Consider the following 24,673-nt stretch of genomic DNA (forward strand, 5'->3'; position numbering starts at 1 on the left):
GTTTCCTTTGCTTGGTGTTGGGGGTGACTGGAGAGCTGCCACCCTTCAGGCTGTCCTCCCTGGTAGGGGTGTGAGGCTTGGAGGTGGACACCTGGAAATCAGGTGACACTGGCCAGTTCCAGGGTCCCTGCATCCACACAGCCTTAGGTTTCAGCCACTGATGCTGTGTTGTTGATTTTATGTGTCAATGTCAATAAGGCTTCTTCTGCAGCTCGGGTGAGACTGCTGGGCACTTAAATGGCATGGGCCACACATGCACATGTGCCTGTGTTCCCCCAGGCACTGGGAAGCCCTTCCCCTCCCTGACATCACACAGAAGTATCATTCAGGGCTGTAGCCCTGTGCAGGGCTAGCCAGTACCCTGAGGTCAGGAGCTTCTGTGCATGTTGGATCCTGCCATGTCTCTGGCCCATGTGCATCCCTTACCATGTTCCTACCTGATAAGCTGCCTTGATAGGTTATTTAAGGACACCAGGAATGGCAGGTGGCATTTGGGGAGATAAAAGGCTGTCTTAAAGGGACCCACAAGGTGTTCTGCCACCATATTTTGTCCTGCCATCTTGTATTTATTTGCAGCAAATCTGTTCCCTTGTGGCCTCCTCCTGCTGTGCATCTGTTCTAACTAATAACAGTGAGTAGCCAGACCAGAATGGATAATTGCTCTTCCAGGTCTCTGGACCTCTTCTGTGCTGAGGTATGGGGCCAGGGGCTGCTCTTATTATGGAGCCATAACTATTATGGTGCATTAACTGGAATGTACCAGCTGACTTTCAGGGCCTTTGTGGTCTGTGCTGTCCTGCAGGGGACCACAGCCCATTTGCAGTTTTCTCATTCACTTCTGGCAGCATGAAGCCTGTGCAACTCTCTGGCAGGTCACCCTCTTGGTTCTGCCCTTTCCTCATCCATCTTTGTATGTCTGCTGCCTGTGCCTGGCTGAGGTAAAAGTTCTTGCCCAGCGTAGGACTCGGGCTCGGGTTTCTCATGGCAGTTTATTCAGCTGCTTTTAACAGGGATGGTTTGCACTTGCACATGTGCTCAGGTCTCACCAGAAAGCTTCTGTGCCTTCATCACCTCGGGAGGCACGGGGAGTCACTGGGGACAAACAGACCGGGGACAGCTTCTCTCTGGAGGATGAAACAGAGAGAAGGATAGCCTGGTGTCAGGGATTGTTGCCTTGTAATACCTGGTCTTTAAAGAAGTGAGAAGCCATAGCAGAAGGTGAATCTCCTGGAGGCACATGTCTGCCCATAGCAGATGGCAATGACTGGGGCAAAAACAGAGGGGCTCCTAAAGGGGGACAAACATGTGTACAAATACCATGATGTGTCTTGTGTGAGGCATAACTGTACTGCTTTGTTCCATGGTCCTGGAAACCAGCCCCCAGCAGTCTTCTGCCAAAGTCAAATAGCGACTTTGGAGGCAATGTGTATTTTTTTACCTTAAAATGACTTGCTGTCTCACAACTTGTTATTTGACTTTGGTTAAAAAAATAACTGGGTGGTTTCCGCAAGCACAAACTAAAGCATGCAGCTTCAAATGGTTACCAGGACCAACTCTGGCTGTGTAATTATATTGCCTATATTTAATCTCTCAGAAGCGTCTGGTAAATGCTTTAAATCTCAGATATGCAATCAATATCTTCTTCTCTGAGGCTCAACTACCATGTTTTTCCCCCCACCTTGCTTGAAATACACAAAGTCAAGTCCATATACTTGGATGTTACAGGAGTGATCCCTGCTCAGTGAGTGTCTATCTCTATCTATATGTACCGATGGAGACCTCATAGAGGTGTGCGTGAGCGTGTTACATGCAAGACGTGCTCTGCCTTTATTTATTTTGGAAAGGGTTTGCCTTGGTTTCATCGTGCCTCGCTTTAAACGATCCGAAAATCCCCCCCGGATTCAGAGGAATAAATATGCATGGCTTGTAATTCTGTTGCAGCGCTCGCTCCCAGCTGATAGGTGACGTGGAGTTTGGAGGCTCGCAGATTGGCTTTTTGATTTGGCTTCTTGCTGCAGTTGTGCAAACCTCGCTGGCTCCCAGAAATCAGGCTCAGCGCTTTGCCGTGCACCGTAATGCTGGGAAACCTGCACCGAGCCCCGATGGTGTGAGCGCGGGAGCGGGGGAAGCCCAGCAGATTCAGTGGCAATCTGGGGTACAATCCATTTTCTCTCTCCCCCTCCCTCGACCCCCATTCATCTCCGTCCTCCTCACCCTCCTCCCTCTTCGCTAAATCTCCCTTCCCTCCCCAAACTCCACCGCACGGAGCTGAAGATCAAGGCTGGTGGATTTATCAACATTTTACCTCCACCCCCACCCCCTTTTCCAGATGCACCTCCCCGCTCTCCCTGACAGCTGCAAAAGGGAGCACAGGTTTTGTAGCGAGCGAGGCAACTTGGACTGACATGCAAAGGCGAACCCCCCCGTACCCGCACACACCGTCGGTGAATCACCGGGAGATGCGATGAGCTCCCTTTAGGAACCGGAAGGATTTGTGTTGGGGAGCCAGTGGAGCCCCCCCTCCCCACCCCCCAGCCCGACCCTCCAAAAAAAAGTCAGGAAAGCCGCCAGAAAGGGTAAGTAAGGGGGTGCCACCCCCGCTCCGTGGGAGACGCGAGGCTGGCGGGCAGGTGTCCTGCTGCCAATCGGGGCTCCATGCCTTGCACGAGAATGGCCGTGGAGCGGGGGGTGCTCAGGGCTGGGGGACGAGAGCTCTTTGCAGGCTCATCTCCCGGGATAGCGGGGGGAATTAGCGTTGCCCAGGCGCTGGGAGCTCGCTTCATTCCCGCTGTCTTCCCGGCGCCGTGGCGGCTCCGTGCCCGTTTCTGTGTGTATGTGTGTGAGGGGTGTGCGTGTGTGTGTGCGCTGCGGAGGGAGGGCTCTGCCTCCGGCGCGGAGCGGGCGCTGCGGGGTGGATGCGCGCCGGGGAGGGGGCGCCGGGCCGGGCCGGGCGCTGCGGGGCCGGGGCCTGGCGGAGCGGGCGGGCTCCGGCGGGGCGTGCGCGGCAGGAGCTGCCCGGTCCCGCGGCACCGCGCGCGGCCGCCCCGGGATCCCTCCCGCCGCCGGGCGGGGGTGCCCCGGTTCGGCGGCGCGGCCCGCAGGGATGCCGGGGAGCCCGGGGGGGTGGTTCTGCCGGGGGCTGCCAGGCGGGGGAAGCGGCTCTTATGCAGTGCTATAAATTTCCTTTTTTATAATTCCCCCCCCCCCCGCCCCTTTTAAATTTCCTTTTTATTTTTGATTTATTTTTTTCTTGCGCCGGGAGAGGCCGGGCCGGGCCATCCCCGGCCGTGGGGCGGGGGCGCCGGGGCCGCCGTCCTGGGCAGCTGTCGCGCTCCGTCCGCCGGGGCCGGTTTGTTTACCCCGGGTGTCAAATATAGCTGCTGCGCCAGGCGCTGCCCTAAATAGGGCGCGGGGCCGCCGGCAGGCCCGCAGCCCCCCATGGCAGGGGGACAGGAACTCTACACACACATACACATGCATGAGAGCTGACCTAAATGTGGGCTGGTTTTACACTCTACCTGTCTCCCAGCCTTGCTTCAGAGCGTTATGCTTTTTCACCTGTGTCTGAAGTATCGATCACCCTGGGTGTGAGATGAAACCATTGCAGTTGGTTTTGGGGGTTTTTTTACTGTTATTCTAAAACGTGGCCATTCACAAGCATGGCCATTTACCCCTGTGCCCCCTCCAATGGAGCTGTAGTTTAATGGTTGAGTTCCTGACTTTTTGGGTTGTTCCTTGGCTTGTTCTGGGGATTTTACCCTAAAAATCAGTTTCAGATTTAGGGGGAAATGCTGGAGGGACAGTCAGGGTGAGAAGAGGTGCCTTACACACATCTTCCCCCTCTTCATGCTTATATATATGTTCCTTTAATTCCACACATCTCTTTATAAAGCAAAAGGGTGATTTTTTTTTTGAGCTTTTTAAAAATTTTATTTTATTTCTGGAAATGACAGGGTTGGAAGACTGTGGTAATAGTTGGTAGCACCTTCCCATTTTGGAGCACATATCCTGTGGTCCTTGGGAGACTGGTGGGAGGCCCAGGACAGCAGAGCTGGCTTTGGGGTACACAAGACACAGAGGGGGGACACAGAGGCCTTGAAGGTACTCTATAGGTTCAGTGCAGCAGGGAGAGACATCACTCCCCTGTGGCACAAGCATTTTTAGGGATTCCCTAATCCTGATCCATCCACTGCTGTTGGAAGCATTTTTATTTACCTTGATCATGGTTTAGCTGAGAAAGTCACATTTGGTGCTCATGTCCATGCTACTGTGTTCAACTGGAACGAGACTTGCTTCCTGAGTAGAAGTAGTGACATTGGAAAAGAGCATGTCCAGCTACTGCCGAGGGCTGGCTGGGGAGGAGTGAGAGCAGCCCAGGAGCCCTCAGTTCTGCCGTGAGTGTGCAACGTGAGGCAAATTGGATGCCCCGTGTTGTAAATAGAAGGGTGTAGTATCAACCAGTGTGGGGAAGGAAATGACTGAGGGGTATAGAGAGCCTTAGACAAAAGGTGCAGTACAGCAGTCTGGTTTCTTTTCCTTAAAGCCAAATATGAGTCCTGCTCTAATAAGTGGATAGTTTAAGCATTGCTCAAATGCCCAAGGTGGGACAGACTGTAGTAATCCCACTGCTGAGGTCCTAAAGTGGAAATCCAAGTAAGCTTCTGGTTTTTTGCATACCTCCAGTGTGCTTCTAGGCACATTTCAGATCCTGGCTCTCATTTGTATAATTAATGGTATTTTTCTTCCTGCGTGGGGATTTGATAAGGATATGGTTACAATAACTAGTGGGTGACAGGGTGTGAGAGGGAAGGCAGATATGTAGCCATTTTAACACCCCTCTGCACTGCACTTGTTTTTGCAGAGATCCTACTCTTGCTTTGGAAAGCTGACAGAATGGCACCTGGAATGGCAGATGCCATCATCAGGTGGGATAGTCCTTTCCATTGCCCTGGGTAGTGTGGGAAGCATTCTTCAGCACCTGGAACAGGAGAGCACATGTGGAGCAGTAGCAAGCACAGCCTGGGTCACGTACCATTCTGTGCTCCATAGGTTCCTGCTGCACCAGTGTAGAGCAGGAGCTGCCCTGTCCAATGCATTCAGACTGGAGCACATTGTGTTGTTGGGAGTCATGGGCTGTTGTTCTGCATGGCAATCCAAGGATGCTCAAGTCGCTGCTCCTCAGCTTGGCTGGCTTGGAGGAAGGAAAGAGGTGCCCAGGATAAATTCACCCTTTCTGCTTCCTCTGTTTTCCTCTGAAATTGGTGGGTTTGAAGTCAGAGGAGGCTGATCCAAGCTTGGCAGATGCTATGGTGCTGCAGGTTGGACAGGTAGAGAGATTGCTAAGGGCCTAGGCTGACCTGCTGCTGTGTTGTGCCTGATCCTTTATTTTTAAAGGGTCTTTCCTGTGGGAGGCATCCTCTATCCCCAAGGCAGGGCAAGGCCACAACAGCGTGTGTCAGCACTTTTATTAGAAACCAAGTGAAGATGTATTCCCTTTGCCGATATTTTCAAGTGAAGCACTATACAGATAAATGGTCTGTCTGTCAGGGTTTTGTTTGCTTGTTTTAAACAAATAACATCAGTCTCCTCCCCTAAGCTTCCCCAATGACCAAGTGGCGTTGACAAATAGTTCCTTGTTCTTTGTTGCTGTCATGTTTCAGATGCCTTTCATGTGCTTCACAGTTAAAAAGATGACTTTGATTGCTGGCCAAATTTTTTTTATAAACCAGACGGTAATTTCTAATTCTATATTTAAAAAAAAAGTGAAGGAAATTAAATTACAATGACAAAAACATCTTCTTAATAGGAAAAAAAAGTATCTGAAGCCAGGAAATTGATAGTTGTAATGCTCCATCTACCATCACCCACTGTGTTGAGCTATTGTGGCATAGATTAATGCTATTGTTGATTTACTGTTTAGATAACAGTAACTCCTAAAGGCATCAGCCTGGTTGGGGGCCCACGTTTCCAAGCACCATACAGGTGTTTAGTAAATTACAGTCTTTGTCCTGAAGAATTTCATGCATTGAGAAATACATGAGATGATAAGCTGTTCTTGGGGAACCTTTAAAACACCTGTATTGTTGAGCTTGTGGTCCTGACTGCTGATTTTAGTGAAGTGGGGTTTGGGGATGAAGGGGAGGCTCCAGGTCATGTCCCTGCTTACCTGGAGAATGAGATCCAGGAACCACCTTAAGTCTCCTGCAGCTTCAGTGGGCTTCTGGGCTGCTTGAGGGCTAACGTGGTATGGACTGTAGTTGGCTTCTCTGCTTCCCCTCTGCCTTAATGCTTTAAGCTGCAAGCTGTGGTTGAGGGCCATCATGGATGTGACCACAAGAAGTTCACTATGATGGCCTCCCAGCCTCCCCATGAGGCACTTCTGTCACAGGGTTTTGCAGGAATAGCAAAGCACGAGGTGGCAGGGATGTATCATGCTGCTCTGAAGGTAGCACCACCACCCCATCTTGGTAGTGTCACAAGGAGACCCAGGTGCCACTGTTCCTGCAGTACAGCATCATAAAGTAATTAGTTTGCCCCATAACACACATTTATAAACAGGTGATTATCATGCCCCCATGCTCCTTCAACTCTCAATTTTCTGGTAATTCTGTCTTTAAATCTGCTTGCTGGAGCCTTTGATCACACAGCTGAGCTGTCATTGATGTCTCTGACAGTTGACATCATGGGAGAGGAGGGAGCTTAGTGCTCTTAACATTTCTTTCATGACAGCTTGTTTTCTAATGAAACACTCCAATGAGGATTTTCCATCATAATAAAACAGGGAGCTCTTCCAGAGCACTCAGATTTAGGTAGAAGCTTCTGTTTCCATTCACTAGCAGATTATTTCAAGGCTACAAAACTGAGCTTGTTCTGTTTGCTGCCTTCCTGTACTCTGCTGTCTTTTTACCTAAACCTCCTAACTCAGGGCAGCAGCAGAGACAGCCAGGTCAAGAGCAATCAGAAATACTAAATATCCTATGCTGCTGGGCATGTTTTGCAAGCAGTGAGGTGCCAAAGAGTTTTAGGAACTATAGACAGATGAGACTGCATTGCCATTGCTTTCATCTCCCCTCTCCTAGGCTGGCATTTGGAGGCTGTCTCAAAGCAAACAGCAGCATCGCACGATAGAGTTTTAATCAGAGGAAGTGTAGTGATGCACGGATGTACCTGTGAGAGGGCACCTAGATCTGACTGCTGAGATTGTGTTGAAGGTGACATGTCCAGGAATGAACAGTGGGACTCCAGTGCTGACAACAGAAGGTGCCCTGCCAGTGCATGCATGCTGGTGAAAGCTGGTTCCCATCCCCAGAGTAGGGGCAGAAGCAGGGAGGGTTAGATCGTGTCTGCACCTCACTCTGCAGTCAGGCTGCAGCTCACTCTGGATGTGTCCTAGCTCACCTCGATGTGAGCAGTGCTAGGAGAGAGTCAGAGTCCAGGCAGACTGTGAATTCCACCACTGCCCCAGAGCCACAGCTCCCCCGCACACTAATCAGTGAAGGCAGCACTGCCTCTACCATGTAGAAGTGAGGTTACTTGAAATAATGATCTGTATGAAGAACCTGCCCTTTTGTTCTCCATACTGTTTACTGTCAAGAAAATTTGTCTTGGGTGATTAAGACGTGGATGTCTTGGTTTACCAACTTGAGGGAGGCCTTCCTTGTTGGGAAGCGGTATCTTGAGCTTCAAGTTCACCTTAATAAGCACCTTTAGCCTCTTTTCTGGTTTTGACTGGGTTTATGCAGAGACTCTTGAGCACATGTTAATTGGGAAAAATGGACACAGAGATATGTCTCTGCCCTTGCGTTGCAGGACACGGCTGTTCCATGGTTCAGGAGGCATTACAGGATTCACTACTGCAAGAGGCAAACCTGCCTCTGCCATACAGCTAATGAACTTGCCACACTTGTTGTCTGGACCTTGTTTTTTACAGCTTCCCACCCTGGCTGCTTCTTTCTGCTCCTGTCCCACCCCTGCAGGATACTGGCACAGTGGCACATGTGCCCAGGTGGTGGGTTCTGCTTGCCTTTCTGCCAGACAGATTCCTGGTCCTTATTCATGTCCTAGCCATGCAAACAGTAATGCCAATAAAGAGGGGAGAGCTAGAGCAGAGTGGTAACAAATGACCAGAGGTGGAAAATATTCAGGTTGGCTTAAGAAGCCCTGCTTCTACCTGTGAAGCTTCTGCCTGAATTGCCTGCAGCAGTTAAGGTTTGGAGTTGGTTCAGCCTTGAAGTCTGCGCTTGATGAAACGGATAGTACTGAATGCAAATTAGTTGCAAAGAATCTAAGAGTGATGAGATCTGCAAAGCACTTCTTAAGCTATTAAGAAGCACAAAAAGCAGAAAAAAAACCAAAATAATTTTTAATATAAAATCTTCCCAATAACATGCACAGGGGTTGAGCCCGATTAAAAAAAATCAGAGCGTCTAGGCCAAGCTATTTCTCAGATGCAACATGCCAAATGGACTCAGGTTTTTCAAGAAGAGAATAAAATGAGAACTTCCCTTCTGCTCTCAATTCTTTCAAGTCCCTTGAAACCCTCACACCAGCACTCAGCACTTCATAAACAGCCATCTCTCCATGTTGAAGCCTCCAGACTGCATTCCCTGGCAGTGCAAGTGGGAGCAGTGCCAGCTGTTTTATTAGGTTTGCACCCACGAAACCCACTAGCAAGGGAGGACCTGACTCCTTGTCCCTGTGGGACCGTGGTGGGCTCAGTTTTTGCTGCTGCCATGAGCTCACCGTGGGTGCTTAGCGTGGACTCTCTCACTTGGCCAGTGTGAGAGTCTGGGGAGACTGCTGGCTTGGTGCTAACTGGGGTCCTGTGTGAGGACCCAGGGACCAGAGTGAGGTGGAGCTCAGTGTTGCTGTCTTCAATGTGTGAGGCAAGGTGGGTCTCTGTGTACTTTGTGAAGGATTCTGATGAGGGGTAATGACTTGCTGCTGCTTTTGTTTTGCAGCCCCTAGACAAGATGAGCCTTTCAAAGCTTGCACCATAGGAATGCTGCTGGAGTTAGCCATGATGGGGTATCCTCCTGTATGAGCCTTTTGGGGTTGGGTGGACTAGACATTGGGCTCACACAAATTACCACCCACTCTGACTCTTTAAGTCTCATTTTTTCCTTTCATTTTAACCTTCCAGAGTAGTTTCAGGTTCACTTATTCTAGTAAATGTTTCCTCTTCTCTTAACTTAAATAATCCATCTCCCCAAAGCTGACCTGACAGATGCTTCCCCCGCAGTGACCCTGCGCACACAGCACACTTCATGAAACCCTGGCTTCCATGGGGAAATGCAGCACCAGCAGTGACCCTGCTGGTGTCCCAGCTAAAAATAAAGCCTGTCCCTCCTGGCAGTGTTGGGGTTTGCTTTTAAGTAGGTAGGCAGTTTTACCCATTGGCTGCAATGTGCTCCTGTGCCAGGCAGAAGGCACAGCTTAACCTTCAGAGCATGATGGAGCTGCCTTCCCTCTGGGGAATCATACCAGGAGACTGAAGGTGAGAAGATGCTCCGCTGTACTTGGTGCACCTACGTCACTCCCAAAAATCTGCTGGCTTGCCTGCTGCTTGTCTAGATCCATCTCTTTGCTGTTTGTGTGTCCTAGTGAGTCACAAACACCCCTCCTTCTCCCAGCTGTGGCCTTTTCCTGCCTCTGCTCTTCCTTCTTAAATATATAGATTTCTTCATGATTCTCAGTAACTGCCCCAACTCCTGCCTTCCCTTAAAAACTCCCTGCCTTCTAGCTTCGAGCTTCTTTGGCTTGGTTGACCACCTCTATCCCTCAGGCCAAAGCTAATTTCCCAGCGAAGGCTGAGGGAGGGGATGTGGGAGTTATGTTGGGTTGTGCAGTATTCCAAAAACCTCATCTATTTACTGTTGAAAAGAGAACATGAAGAGGTGTGGTCATAATTTGCAAATATCTGTATGGCAGCCAACAGCTACTAGGTATGGTAGGCTTGGTGCAATCAAACCAGATGAAGATGTGGTGGTCTCGGTAGCTGGATTTTGGAAAGACCACAAGGTTGCTGTGGGAGGAGGGGTCAGGGGGATGATCCAGAAGTGTTTCTATGTCTGCAGCGTGGAGGGTTGTTTTGATACAGGCCTCAGATTCACTGAGTACCCATTTTATTCATTTGTCTGCTCATTGAACTCGCACTGCAAAAGTTTCAAGGCTTTGTTTGTCTTTAAAAGTGACCATAATTTTGTCAAAGATATTTTGTGCTTGTTCTTTTACCTGTTCATATCACTGACCTGAATGCAACACTAATGGTGGCTGTGCCTGGGATAACACTTTTCATATCCATTGCTCCTCACTTGGTGTTGGGGGACTGTTGCTTCTGTTTTGGCATGGCACTTATTTGCCTGTGACTTGTGACAGGTTTCCCAGATGACAGGAGTTGCTGTCATCAGCAATGTCAGGATGAGTGGGGTTGAGAGCACCACCACAGAAGCATGGCTGGGCACAAGAGGCTTTCTGGACTGAGGCAGGAGGGGTAGGGAGTGAGTGTTGAGTAAGGGTGTGAAAACAGGCTGTTTGTTCCTGCCTCAGCTGTTGCTCAAGTCAATCCTTCACTGAAACGTGCAGCAAGAGCAGGACTGCAATTTTTCTTGCTGTAGCAGAGTCTTAGGAGAGATTTGGACCTGAAAGCAAGTTAAATGTATCTCAGTTTGAATTTTGTCTTTGCAGAAAAGGATGAAAAAATAATTTTTGCTGTCCCTGAAGGGGACTCAAACTCCTTAGTAAAACTGATGGAAATATGGTACTTACTAGGATCCATAATGGAGGCTGTGCCCCTCAGTGGCAGGATAGAAGCTGCCTCTTTTTTTTTTTTGCTCTGGTGGCTTAAATAGATTGTACAGTGAGTGCTGCATGGGATGAGTATGTTATCCAAGCACATACATTAAGCCAGTGACTCCTGTCATATTACCTCCAGGATGAGGCACTTCACGTGCTGGTCCAAGGTGACACTGGCCACATGGTAGAGGGGAGAAACTCCAAGCCTTGTGTGCTGCAGTCTGAGATTGTGGGGAGAAGGGAATTTTCTCTTCTCTTGTCTGGTTTCAGTGCATTTGGCTGAAGTGGTCATCTCCCATGACTCAGCTGCTGCTCCTGTTGGCAGGACTAGTTGTAGCATATTTGGGGCCAGCATGGAGTGTTGGGAGGAGGGAGGAACCAGGGCAGAATGGACAGGAATATAGTTGTATGGAGGAAGTAGGATGAGATCCCCAGTTGCTGTGTGTGACGTGGGTTGTGAAGAAGAAATAGATTAAGTTTTCCTTTTGTAGGTTTCTGTTGTATGAAATGTTGCCAAAGCTCCTAAGGCGTCTCTTTCAATAGAGTGACCTGGCTCTGCTGACTTGGGCTCACTGGACCTATGCTGATTTACGCCAGAGAATATCTGGTCCTATGTACTCTTTCTTCTCTTTTGCCAGCCCTCCTCTGATGGTATGCAAATTGACTAGGCTGGAAAGATAGTTCTAGTTTTTAACATGACTTTGTGTAGAAACAGGCTTTTGGAGGGGAGGGTCAAGGGGAGGAAGCTGGTGAAAGTAAGTGCTCTGAATACCAGGAGAATGCTATTTCTTTACTTTGGAGATAAACAGCAGTATGATTATTATATATGTCGCTAGAAAATTCTTCTGATATATGATGTCCTGCATCCAGTTTTCAAATGTTCTGCACTGGTATCTAAGTTAAGACTTGCTGACTGCTGGGAATTGGGAGAGTATCATTGCAGGCGTGTTGGAAATTGCGGGGGAGAAGTCTCATCCTTTTCAGAGTGCTTTGTTGTATGCACTGCCCCCAAGCTGGCAAATGCATATAGGTAATCTTGATTTTATTTTTTTTTTTTTTTTTTGAATCTTTTTAATGGACTGGCTTAGCCCTATGACTTCTGGGTATGGAATCTGCCTGAATCTGCCTGACGTAGGAATCAAGAAATAACCTCATGTCTTTCTTTGGAGAAAACTGCAATAGTCTCTCACAGTCATCTGTTTGATTTTCTGCAGGAATTGTAAATCATGTTTAGGTGTCCAATGGAAAATCTGTGATTTCAGTGGTTCCAGGTGTCCATGTGGGTTAAAAACGAGCTGCTCCATTAAGCTTATAACCACCCTTTGAAATGTGATCCTTTGCAACTCCTTTGGGGGAATATCTGAGGCACACTGGGACCATAGATGAGGCAGAGGAGGAAAGGCTGTAATGGTGAGAAAGAAGGATGTGAGTATTGGGGATGTCTAGCTCCAGACAATATTTCAGATTACCTGCCCTTGGCAGGACAGAGCAGGGCAGCCAGCCAGCAAGGGCAGACCTGCAGTTGGAACAGAAACTGAAAGGAAAAAGGTGAATCAACCTGTCCGGTAATTCTGTAGTGAAGAACAAATTTCTGCCTGTCTTTGCTGTAGAGATCAGAGTGGCATATGGCTTTATGCAGCCCACAGGGAAAGCTGTCAGAGGGTGGGGAGGGAAGAAATGGAGGTGGGGCAGCAGATAGCCTGGAGACTGCTGCCACTTACTGTAATTGCCGTAGTGGCTCAGCTTCCACTGTTTGTTGTCCGTGTCATCTCTGCAATTACCATATGGTAAATATGACTTGAGTCTCTAGCAAATAACAGAGCTAGTATTAAAAGAGAGTCTGTAAACAGCTAGTGCAGAAATGAGCAAAGAGCAATAAACAGCCTGGACTTATGAAGAATGAATTAATCATGGTGGATGCGAGGGCTTATTTTTTAAAGCAGTTGCAGAATTAGCAGCTGAAAAAACACCAAAGGATTAAGATATCTAAATTGTCAATAAGAGAGATGTGGGGATATATGGCAGTAAATGGTGAGGGTGCTGTGTGGAATATTATCTGATAACTGTGTTCAAATTGGGTGAATTTACAGGTTTTGGCACCTTCCAAGTGAAGTGGGAGGTATTTTGAGGATAACCCATAGCTCGGTGCATTTTTTATGCCTCCTGCTGTGCTCAGATCTGCAGAAGCAGTGGGCGTGTTACAGTGTATTTCCCACATCTCAGCTGGAGACCTTGACTTTTTGGTTGAAACTCTGGAAATCTCTGCTTTCATTCCACACGTGGCAGTCAGCACTGTACTCCTTGTGCCAGCCCCACCGTGCTGGGGGCGCATGGCGAACAGGTGGAGAGATCTTAAAAAGTGACCAACACGGTGAGACGTTGCTGTGTATCAGTCTTGATTTAACCTTTGTAGCAGTCCAGTATCTCGTGAAAATGTACTGTACAGCAGAGCTGAGAGGCAAGTTTTCATTGCCCAGGTGTGGCTTTCTTGCTCCAAAAAGGGCAGATCTGCTGTTGGTTTTGGTGGGAGCAGGCACTGAGTATGGCTCTCCCAGATACCCGTCTGCTTCTGACTGCCTCGAAGATGGAGAATCAAGAGGAGATGAAGATAAATGATTAAAGGGCAGCCTGGGCTAATTTATAAAGATTAAAATAAATTTGTATGCTTTGGCCAAAGAAAAGCTGTGGAGGAGAAGAGCTATTTACAAGTATCTGAAGCATGTAAATCTCAGATAGGGAGGAGAATGGTTGAGAGTGCTCCAAGGACATGATAATGAGAACTAGCAGCATAAATTTTCTTAATTTCATCCTAAATATAAGGAAGACGGCTAAAGCCTCCAAGATAAATTACATCACGGCGGAATCTCTATGGGAAGTTGTGGAAATGCCATCACTTGGATAATTTAGAACTCAGCTGGACAAAGTACTAGGAAATAATGGTCACAAGGGGAAGAAGGCAGTGGAAGTCCCTGAGGCATGGACTAGGCAGCTCTTCTGTCTCTGGTCTAGCTACTCTGAAATAAATGAAATTTGTGCTAATTAGGCTGAGGGCTTTTCTAATATGACAAACAACAACCATTTGTTTTTGCTGCAGTAGTAAAGATGCTTTCTGAAGTGTAACCTTCTTCTCATTTCCCCTCCCAGTTTTCTGCCCAGTCTCCCACTTTCCCATTTTCTGCTTCTGCCTCCATTAACTTTTTTAATATTTTCTTTCTTGCTGATCCAGAAATAGGCCCTTCTGAGCAGACTTGTGGAGGGCTTATAATTTCTTTTCTGTGTGATGTGGCATTTTTGGTAAAAACTTTTCTTTTTGCTGCATATAGACAAAAAAAGTAATAAATTTTATTTTTATTTTTCCTTGAAGGAGAAGTTAAGAAATAAAAAAGCTGTTCTAGAGGATGGGAACAGTGAGTGCCCCAGCTCCTGGGATTAGCACTCAGCATGGCTTGCTGGTGGCTGTCCCAAGAGCCTGGGAGCCAAGTAAGGAAGGGCTCTCTGCCTGCCTACTTGCACCAAATCCAGCACATCATGTGGCTTTTGTTTGCCTCAAATAGGTGTTTTCTGTCAGAAAACTTGTGTTTTTCTTAACAAAGTCTGAATCTAAAGATGAGATATGACTGCAACACCTCTTCTCTCTTTATGTACCATTTAGCGTGTCTCTGTGTGCAAATAACTATGGGCTGTGCAGCACAAGCGCGCTGTTGGCAACAAATCCTAGAGTCTTTAATTGTAACAGTTGCAGATCTGTCACCAGAATGCTAAAGAAATGTCAGAGTTGCTGCTGTCATCTGTAGGATGCTGTGAGTCACTAGGTGATAAGTTGCACTCTGATGGTGGCACCTGAACCAGCAGTATAATATGTCTGTGAAGCAGGAGCAGTAAATAACACGCCCTGTGTGCTGCCACGGGCAGTACATAAAATGTCTTTCACTGACAAGAAGTTTTCTTCACACTGCTGAAATGTTTTTCCCCTTCCCCTACTGCTCCCCAAATGGTCTTCACTACTCTTTATAAACCAGCAAGACAGTGTGATGAAAGCCAGTGCATTGAAGGCTGCAGCAGAGGAACCAGTGCCTGATGCAAACCCATGTGTTGTCATGTGCTCTGTCTTGTCTCCTTAAGCTGCAGTCCATGGGAGAGGCAGGGGGACCACTGAGTGGGTGACCAAGTAACTACTTCTTTATTTCCCTCAGCCTCCTAAACCTAAAAAGGGAAGATTTTCAGCTGAGTCTTCACTGAGCCTTTCACATCATGAGCATAAGAATCTGGAGAATGTGGCTGAACCTTCCTTTTCATTCTGGGGTTATTCAGTCATTGGGAAGAATGGGGAGTTCACCTGTAATGGCATACAAGCACCTAAAGTCTTTAACAGTGTTTAAAAATTCCTCTAAATGTGTTGAAAAGACTAACTGATCCTTGAAGGTCTGCCTCTAAATGTGTAGTGGAGGCTTCCCAGTGACTTCTGAAAGGCCACAACAGTGACTTTTTGCCAGCTGCACATGTGGCTATCACCGAGGCACTGCAGTGAGTTCCAGGTGCAGTTGGTACCCAGAATGAGTTTGCTCTGGGCCCCTGTGCCCTAACACTGGGATGTGGTGGTCACAAGAAGGCCTGAATCCCACAGCTGTGCTTCTTAGTCTCTTACTATGTGGGTGACTGAGCATGGGCACAGGTTGACCAGAGGAGTTGTGTTTGAATATCCTCAAATATATTTTTGAATATGTTTTGAATATATTCAAAAGCCAGCTGGATGTGGTCCTGGGCAACTGGCTCTAGGTGGCCCTATTTGAGCCAGGATTTTGAAGTAGATGGCCTCCAAAGATCCCTGCTACCTCCTGTGTGAACTGCCTTCTTGAAAGTCCTGGAAAAACAACAGTGAGACTGTGTAATATTCATGAAAAGAAGAAACCCTCATCTACATCTGAGCAGATAATACTGCCTTTTAAGCAGGAGCGTGCCCAGTACTACTCTGTATGTCAGCCTAAATACTAGGTTTTGGGGTTTGAATGTAAAAGAGGCTATGGTTCTGGGGGAAAAAAGAGCAACTCTTGCTGTCTCTCAGGCTGAGGAATCTCAGACACAGATATGTACGGGGAGTGGAAGAGTGAACACACCATGGCTCCTAAGGAGGCTGCCACATGCCATAAATAAGGATGGCTCTTAAAGTGTGGCTGTGGCTGCCCACTGGAGGCTTTCTGCAGTGTCTGCCCCCTCCTATGCATGTCTGTGTACAGAGCTGTGTTGCAACTCCACTGTCCATATATCTGTCTGTCCTATACAGATATTTTTCAGGTCAGGTGTGAGCAAGGAAATAAAATGCCTGGCCGGTCAAGTGCAGTCAGTGGGGTATTGGAAAGGAACAATTAAGTACAGGCATCTTTATGGGTTAGCTATTTATGCCCCTGCTTTTTCAGGAGCATCATGGATACTAAAATACAGAAAAAACAGTGTGGACTGGTTCCCCAGGACAAGTTGAGTGTTCAGAGGTTGATCCTAGCTGTACACAGACTTGTGCTCTGCTTGGGCCAACCCCGGGATTACCAAATGTAGCTGGATCTCATCACTGCAGCATTTCTGTAAGGAATTAGTAGACTTGAGTTGTTATGTCAATTAACACTCATTTACCATGCTAGAATGGTGGATATTGCTCAAATTAGTAGAGACACCAGCTTGTAAATATTAAAGACTTGCTAAGAGAGCTGGTAGCTCTTTTTATGGTAGGATTTTTTGCACTGTCTTGAGCAAAAAGAAAGGCTGCTTTTGACACATACCAAGGGGATTAATCCATAGGCAGCTAATTCTGGGCTTTGGCATGTTTACTGTGAGGTGCAAAGCAACAAGCACCTACAGCTCTCTGCCATAACTTTTCCATTAGGCTGAGCTGTGGGGATCTGTCATGGTCTAGACGTGAATTATGGTGCTGTTTCCCTCATAAAACCTAGCTGGTGCAGTAGTACAGAGGTAAACTACCTATTGCTGTGTCATAATCTGTGCAAAGTCAGCTTGGGCTCCTTGGTTTTTGCTAGTTTCAGATAGGCAGGCATGTGCCATTAGTCTGACAGTTTAGGGCCTGGTCTGTGTTGGAAATTTATACTTGTCGGATAAAATGGATCTGATAACACTGCTGTGGCTTTTGACACGCAGGTAAATCTTAACTTGCATTCTGGATGCTATTATTGTAGTGATGAGCAAAGGGCTCAATAGCATTTCAATGGAGAAAATTGAAAAATAGGCTTTGTTTTGTATTAAATATTTTACTGTGCTTTTATTTTGAGGGAGGGATGACCGTGCATTAGGTATAATACCTCCTCTGTGAAAACTCAGTTATGTGTGTTCTTTGCAGAAAGGCTATAATTTCAATTTTTGCTTATGGTTATGAAAAACCCTGTATGTTCAATCAAAAAGCTTTTATGTGCTTTGGAACTGAGGAATGTGAAGTCATGTTATTAAGCTGAGCCTTATTTCTGTCTCCCCCAGCTTTGGAGTGGGGCTGTGAGATGATGCTGATAGCAGGGCTGGATCTGCTCTGTGCTGGGAACAGATGCTTGCCAAGTGCACCTTGAGCCGTCTCTGCCTGGCCCCAGTGCAGCACCCACGTCTGAGTGGGGCTCACCCCGTGCTGAGATCTAATCAGCTGCCTTTCCTGGCTAGTCTCATGTCTGGGAGAGAGGATGGATGGCCACAGATGTACTCCTATGTCTCATTTATTTGGGAGGTGGGAGGAAGAAGGGAAGGAGAGGGAGGTGCCAGAAGGCTTAATCTTATTTCTAGGTCAAATCCAAAGACTTTTTTGATGGTTTAAGGGGCATTTTGCCTAAATAAGAAATTAATAGGGACTTAGGGGGTTGCCTTTGGTTTTGTATTTAATGAGCAGTGATTAGGAACTTGGTATGTAGAGCTTACATAGTATCAGCCATCATTGTATTATGTTGCCTCTTGATTTAATTTCTTGTAATGCCTTTCTTTTGAAAATAATATTACCCTTAAAATCATGTGAGAAGTTGTATACAAAAAGCTAAATTATAAGGTATCAGTATAGCCTTGCCAGCTTCATGCCAAATACAAATCCACAGCAGACAAACCATCGGTCTTCTGAAATTCAGCTATTATAAAATAGAATTGTCTCATAGAGCCATAAAGTGGTTTGGGTTGGAAGAGACCTTAATTGTTACAAGCATGGTCCATACTACCCTCTGGACTGTCTTCAGAAGCACTTCAAGACTCATCTTTTTATTTATGGGTTCTATTTATGCATTTATAGATGATGTGGCCATTGTCAACTCTTGTAGAAGGAGTTTCTTCCACTAAAATAACTATTATGTGTCTTCCCAGTGCTGTTGAATGCTTGCTCATCCTGGTGCAGTGATGCTCACAGCACTTTGTCTCTCTTTTGCATTGATTGATTGCTTTGAACTTACCCTACAGGGGACACTTTCTGGTCCCCTCACTGCCAATGCCCTTATTTCTGTGTAATCAGTTTGGAAGCAGTAGCAAGGCAGAGACTTGTGGAAGAAAATTATGTCTGATAGCAAAGAGGTAGAGGAAATTATGATCCTTGTGATCACCCAGTACCAACTAGCTTTCTACTGTTGCTGCAGCCTCCTGCTATTCACATCCTGTAGAGCCAGGGCAGTAACAGTGCTGGAATGACACCTCTCTGCACCAGATGGATGTTTTGTCTCTCTGGTGTCAGAGGGGTGACACCGTGATGCCTCCTGAGTGCCAAGGAGCGACTCAGGATTGTTGTACAATCCCACCTAGAGGCCTGGTGCTCAGAGCAGGTCTGGAACTGAAGGTTGGCTCCTGTCATAGTCAGCCCTGCTGAGATCAGTGGTGCTGCTTAGAGGACTCTGCTGCATGTCTGCTGCACTCTGGGCAGGCCAGGAGTTCCCTCCACTGGTTTTTGGACTGAGTTTAGTAGCTACATCTTAGTGAGAACATGCACCTTGTGTAAATGACCTTTTTGACCTGGAGCTACAGAGTGAGTTTTAACTCTTCTGTCCTCTGTCACTGAGTGTCAAACCATTATCTCAATGTTTTCTTAAGACCAATTTTAAAATTTAATGCTTTTATTCTGTTATAAAGCATTTTTGCAGCAGTTCTCAATAGGGGGATGACCATAAGAATGCTTCACTGTATTTTTCAGTTTGGTTAGGTTACTCTTTTTCATGTTAATGAACATATATTAAGATCTTATTAGACAGCATGGCTGTGAGCAAAGTTCCTGTTGATCCCACTGGGAAGTTTTATCTGTGGCAAAGAATTACAGGATTGGGTCATTATCGTTTCATTTAAGAAAAATGACTGTGACCTCTACTCGTTGTCAAAGCAAATGAAAATCAGTGAAGAAAAATGTTCCCAAACTCTGAGATTTTAGTCTAAAACACAGCCTGAGTTTGGAGATCCTAACACACAAACAGAGGCTACCCTGGTAGAGATTGTCTTTGAGATAACATACTATTCGTTTGATAAATAATAGTACGATTCCCCTCTGCTTAAAATAAAATTAAAAATTTAAACAGAACTGGCAAGGTCCTGGAGTGAGTCAAGGAATGCCTAGCAATAGAAACCATCATGGCATTATAGAAGGTAGACAGTGTTAATTACAGAAGTTGTTTGTTCCACAGAGAAAGAGGTCGGTGGTAGCAGTGATTTATTTCAGAGGGCATTTAGTCATTGCACTATGCCTAGACAAGGCTCTTAATTTAAGTGATACTTAGATTCCTAAATAATTTTTGAAACCAAATTTAGGTGCTTGAGTCACGTATTATGTTTTTGAAACTATTCCTGTCTTTCTGTCAACCATTTCTACATGGTTGATCTTGGACGACACAGCACCTACTGGAAGTGGTACAGGAGCTGGGAACTGAAAGTGTCGAGAGGTTGGTGGATACCTGCCAGCAGCTGCAGTATGGAAAAGGATGATCCAATGTGCCTGGGGTGTTTTTGGAGCTGCTGTGCTCGTGCAACTGATCTCTGTGTGCACCTTGTGTCAGAGGCACCTGGGATGTGTGTCATCTTTGCTGTCATGTGCACACATCTACCTTGCGGCCTAGAGATCTTGGGCTTGCTCATAGTCACTGGCCTGCATGTTCACTGGCCCTTTCTCAGGGGTTTCCCAACACCCTGCAGCCCGAAATCTAGGCAAATACTGTGCAGAGAGAGAAGGAGGAGAAAATGGTAGCATCAAACTGAATGAGTGGCATTTACTGGGTAGCTCAGTCCTCCCTTTTACCCTGAGCTGTGCAGGCACTGGGATGTTTCAGTGAGATTTCACGGTTTGGGCTGGGGCTGTCTAGCAGTCCTCACTGGGGCTGAGGTCCCTCTCATCCCTGGGAGCTCAATCAGGCAGCAGGGCTTTGGGATACAGGAGGATAGGTAAGTAGGCATTGGAGTGGGAAGGTATGTAGGCGAACATGGGAGAATTTCACTCTTCTGAATTAGTCCATGCAGCATGAAGAACTGTATTGTTTTTTAATATCAAGGGTGTCAGATATGGATTTGTGATCCTGATACTGCATAATCAATTCTCTTCCCTCTGCTGTGCTTTGTCAGGAGCAGTTTTGTTCATTTGCAGTCTGTGTTCACGCTTTCCCTCCTGTTTTGCTGTCTTTATAGATTTTTATCTGAAAGTTGAAAATGTTTTTGTTGATATTGGGAAGATTGCACCCGCTTTTGGAAATAGGCAGGCAACGCAGTATGATGATAAAATAGCCATTTGAGATGCATTTATTACTGCTGATAACACAATAATGTTGTCTGGAATATTTACAGTTCAGAGAGGAGGGTGGATCTCCTCAAGCGTTCAGGAACTAGTTCATCTCTTTGAACTGCTGTCATCTGAAGTTCAGGCATCTTGCTCTAAACTGCCTGACTGGGCACCCTCTTGAGAAAGTAGAGAGAGGTATAAAGGGACATAATCCATTCTGGAAATGTAGGTCTTAAATACATCTTTTGTGTCAGCACAGGGTGGGATGGGAAGGATCATTCCCTGGAAATGAGTGTCTCTTCCCTGTTACTACAAAGAGAGCCTGAGAGACTTGGTTTGACTTGCTGCCCAAGATTTGGGTAGTTACAGTAAGGGAAATGAATCCCAGGCCTGCTCATTTGGCAGTACAAACCTCAATGAAAGTTAGTGGGAGTTAAGACTTTTGAACCTTCCAAGTGCTGTGGATAATGCCACTATTAAGGTTGATGTTTCCTTTGAGATATTTGCCTATGTCTGGACTCACGAATGTGATTTGTCAGTTAAGCCTGAGATCAAATTCTTCCAGAGGCCCATGATGAAGGAAAGAGAATAGTGTGATCCATGATAATGTGAAGGGTTCAGAAACCAATTTTAAGTGGTGCAAGCCCTACAGCAATGTAGTCTGTAAGTAATAGAAAGTATTATTGGGCAGTGATATGCCAAATCTATGTGCTACATCGATCAGCTCCATTGTTTCTGTATGGTATTTTAGGTTAGAGATTACTTTCATTTTAGAAGATATTTGAAAATACATCAATTTCTTAGGGATGCAGAGGGAATGTTAAGGGGTACGTGCATTTTGCTCTATCTTCTGAGTTTTATGAGCACAACTTTTCCTAAATGTAGCATTTTTGTAGGTTTCTGTGACCATTTAAAAGCATGATTATTGATGTAAAATGTGACTGTTCAGATGGCAAAGGAGAGGCTAGTGATAAATGGCCTTTGGCACTTTGCCAAGCATAAGTCTTCTGCCGTGTTTCTGAGTTGATACCTCTACATTTTAACATGGACTCCCTGTGCATCAGAAACTTGGGGGAGCCATAGGACCCTTCTGCAGACTCTGCAGCCTGTTAGGAGAAGCTCTTTGTGGGAATGATTTGGCTTCAAAGGTACTCCATGATTTCTGACTGAATCACGTCCTACAAATGGACTTCATTTGGAGATTGGTCACTGGCCTTAAATGGTACTTTTAATGTTGCTAGAGACTGCTTGACTTGTTTTATTCCTTGGGTTCTGAGTCAGGGGGGTCCTTAGGTTTGACAGCTTGTGCTGAGTTGAAGTGCTATGTGTTGGGGATAACTATGGCATCACTAGGTGAGTGGTAGCTGAGCCCTCAGTTCTCCTCTTGCACATGATTTAAGTCAGGAATGAGCTATTTTATATATATATATATATATATATATATATATATATATGAGTTATTTATATATATGTGTATATATATATATATATATACACACACACACTTTTCCTCTATATTATTTTTCTAGCAATTGATCTTCATCTGCAGGGCATGTAAATGCTTCATTTTGTTAGAGTCCCTGCTAAATACCTTCTTCAAAGTGGCAGAGAGACAGCCCATACATCTGTACCAGTACTCTTCAGTGGTGAGATACTGAAGTGCATTTAGGTAAATGTTGCATCTTCCTTCTCTCTCATGCTTCCCTCCCCCCTCTCTGTTTTGTTTGTTTCAGGTTCTTGGCCTTTTTGGATCTACACAGTGGAAGTTGCATCTTGTGTATGGCGTGGTTAAACTTGCAGCCTGTCACCTCGGCCTTCCTCCATTTTGGGCTGGTTACTTTTGTGCTGTTTTTGCATGGTTTGCAGGTGGATGCTGGCCTGACGGGAGACTCAACCAGTACAGTACAAAACAGCTCGTGTTCAGGATCTTTTGACTGCAAGGAGGGTGTTATCCTGCCAATATGGTACCCAGAAAACCCATCCCTTGGGGACAAAATTGCCCGTGTTATCGTATACTTTGTAGCACTGATCTACATGTTCCTTGGAGTCTCCATCATTGCAGATCGTTTCATGGCATCTATAGAGGTCATTACATCACAGGAGAAAGAAATAACAATTAAGAAACCCAATGGAGAGACCACAACAACCACCATTCGGATTTGGAATGAAACTGTTTCCAACTTGACCCTCATGGCTCTGGGCTCCTCTGCTCCTGAGATCCTCTTGTCTCTGATAGAAGTGTGTGGGCATGGATTCATAGCTGGAGACCTGGGGCCATCTACAATTGTTGGCAGCGCTGCTTTCAATATGTTTATCATCATTGCCATCTGTGTTTATGTGATCCCTGATGGGGAAACCAGGAAGATAAAACACCTGAGGGTTTTCTTTGTCACAGCTGCATGGAGCATCTTTGCTTACATCTGGTTGTACATGATCCTTGCTGTCTTCTCTCCAGGTGTGGTTCAGGTTTGGGAAGGCCTGCTCACGCTATTCTTCTTTCCGCTTTGTGTTGTTCTGGCCTGGATAGCAGATAGACGTCTGCTTTTCTATAAGTATATGCACAAAAAGTACCGTACTGATAAGCACAGGGGCATTATCATAGAATCAGAAGGTGATCACCCTAAGGGAATTGAGATGGATGGCAAGATGATGAACTCTCACTTTCTAGATGGGAACTTAGTGACTGTGGAGGGGAAGGAGGTAGATGAATCTCGCAAAGAGATGATCCGAATCCTAAAGGACCTGAAGCAAAAGCACCCAGAAAAGGACTTGGACCAGCTGGTGGAGATGGCCAACTACTATGCCTTGTCTCACCAGCAGAAGAGCAGAGCTTTTTATCGTATTCAAGCAACCAGAATGATGACGGGAGCTGGCAATATTCTGAAAAAGCACGCAGCTGAGCAAGCCAAGAGAACCACTAGCTTGCATGAGGTACGGCCAGAAGAACCTGAGGAATTCATCTCCAAAATTTATTTTGATCCATGCTCCTACCAGTGTCTTGAGAACTGTGGTGCCGTTCTCCTGACAGTGGTGCGGAAAGGAGGGGACATGTCCAAGACCATCTATGTGGACTATAAAACAGAGGATGGCTCTGCCAATGCTGGTGCTGACTATGAGTTCACAGAGGGGACTGTTGTCTTGAAATCTGGGGAGACCCAGAAGGAGTTCTCGGTGGGAATTATTGATGATGACATATTTGAGGAAGATGAGCATTTCTTTGTGCGGCTCAGTAATCTCCGTGTGGTGGAGAGTGAGGAACCTCCAGAGCTCAGTAACTCCCCTTACCCAAAGGCCATGTTGGCTTCTCCTTGTGTGGCCACAGTGACTATCCTGGATGATGACCACGCTGGCATCTTCACATTTGAGTGTGACATTATACATGTCAGTGAGAGCATTGGTGTGATGGAAGTCAAAGTCCTAAGGACATCAGGTGCACGGGGTACAGTCATAGTGCCATTTAGGACAGTAGAAGGGACAGCGAAGGGAGGTGGAGAAGACTTTGAAGACACTTACGGGGAGTTGGAGTTCAAGAATGATGAAACTGTGTAAGTACCCCATTAATTTCTGTTCTCGGGTCTAGTTATGGTATTTAACCCCACATTCTGAGTCCATTACAGGTGAATGCTGACAAGGGACAGGCTTCTTTCTTCAGCTTTCTATCAGTTTCCCTGCTCACCTCTATCAGGCAAGAGCCGACAGCAGGATTTAAGAGCTCAAAGCTCTTGTCCCTTCCCTCTTGGGAATGACAAATTGAGGCTTAGAAATACTAGGGACCAGGGGATAGGAACAAAATACATCATTCTCTGAGGTCCTGTAATAAAGCTAAGGGTTAATGGAGAGTTGAAGTAGAGGGAGAAGGAAAAAAATGAGGTTTTTCTTGGCTGGGCAAATACGGGGAAAGCCTCTTTTGGAACACCAAACATAGGGAACACAGGACTTTATTGCAATCCCTAGATTAAAGGTTCATAACAATTATTCCCAGGCATGCAAGAGCTGTTCAGTAGTCCTGGGGTTTTATTTTCACATGAGCAATACTTCATAACTGCATCCCTAGGCTTGCCTGTGCAACTGGCAGGCCTGTGTGGCAGCTAATTCCCAGCACAGGCAGAGCTGCAAAGCTATTCTGCTGACCCTGAAATCCCTGCAGTCTTTATGACTCTATGGTCTACC

The 24,673-nt window shown here is 46.3% G+C and overlaps 1 protein-coding gene across 7 annotated transcripts in view; it reads left to right on the forward strand.

Moving 5' to 3' along the window:
• The first annotated feature begins 1,902 nt into the window (after positions 1-1,902).
• The window catches only part of SLC8A3 (solute carrier family 8 member A3), a 112,806-nt gene continuing 90,035 nt past the window's right edge, over positions 1,903-24,673 (forward strand). Inside the window, exons 1-3 of one of the 7 annotated variants that reach the window (XM_004174458.6) lie at positions 1,907-2,155; positions 2,330-2,576; positions 22,237-24,048. In XM_004174458.6, the coding sequence (XP_004174506.5) occupies positions 22,283-24,048 (1,766 nt within the window). In that variant the 5' untranslated portion in view covers positions 1,907-2,155; positions 2,330-2,576; positions 22,237-22,282. Of the gene's footprint in view, positions 2,577-22,236; positions 24,049-24,673 lie in introns of all 7 variants that reach the window. The other 6 variants (XM_030274426.4, XM_030274427.4, XM_030274428.4 and 3 more) reach the window with 6 other exon arrangements.

The sequence above is a fragment of the Taeniopygia guttata genome, chromosome 5 (assembly GCF_048771995.1).
Source record: "Taeniopygia guttata chromosome 5, bTaeGut7.mat, whole genome shotgun sequence".
NCBI classification, from domain to species: Eukaryota; Metazoa; Chordata; class Aves; order Passeriformes; family Estrildidae; genus Taeniopygia; species Taeniopygia guttata.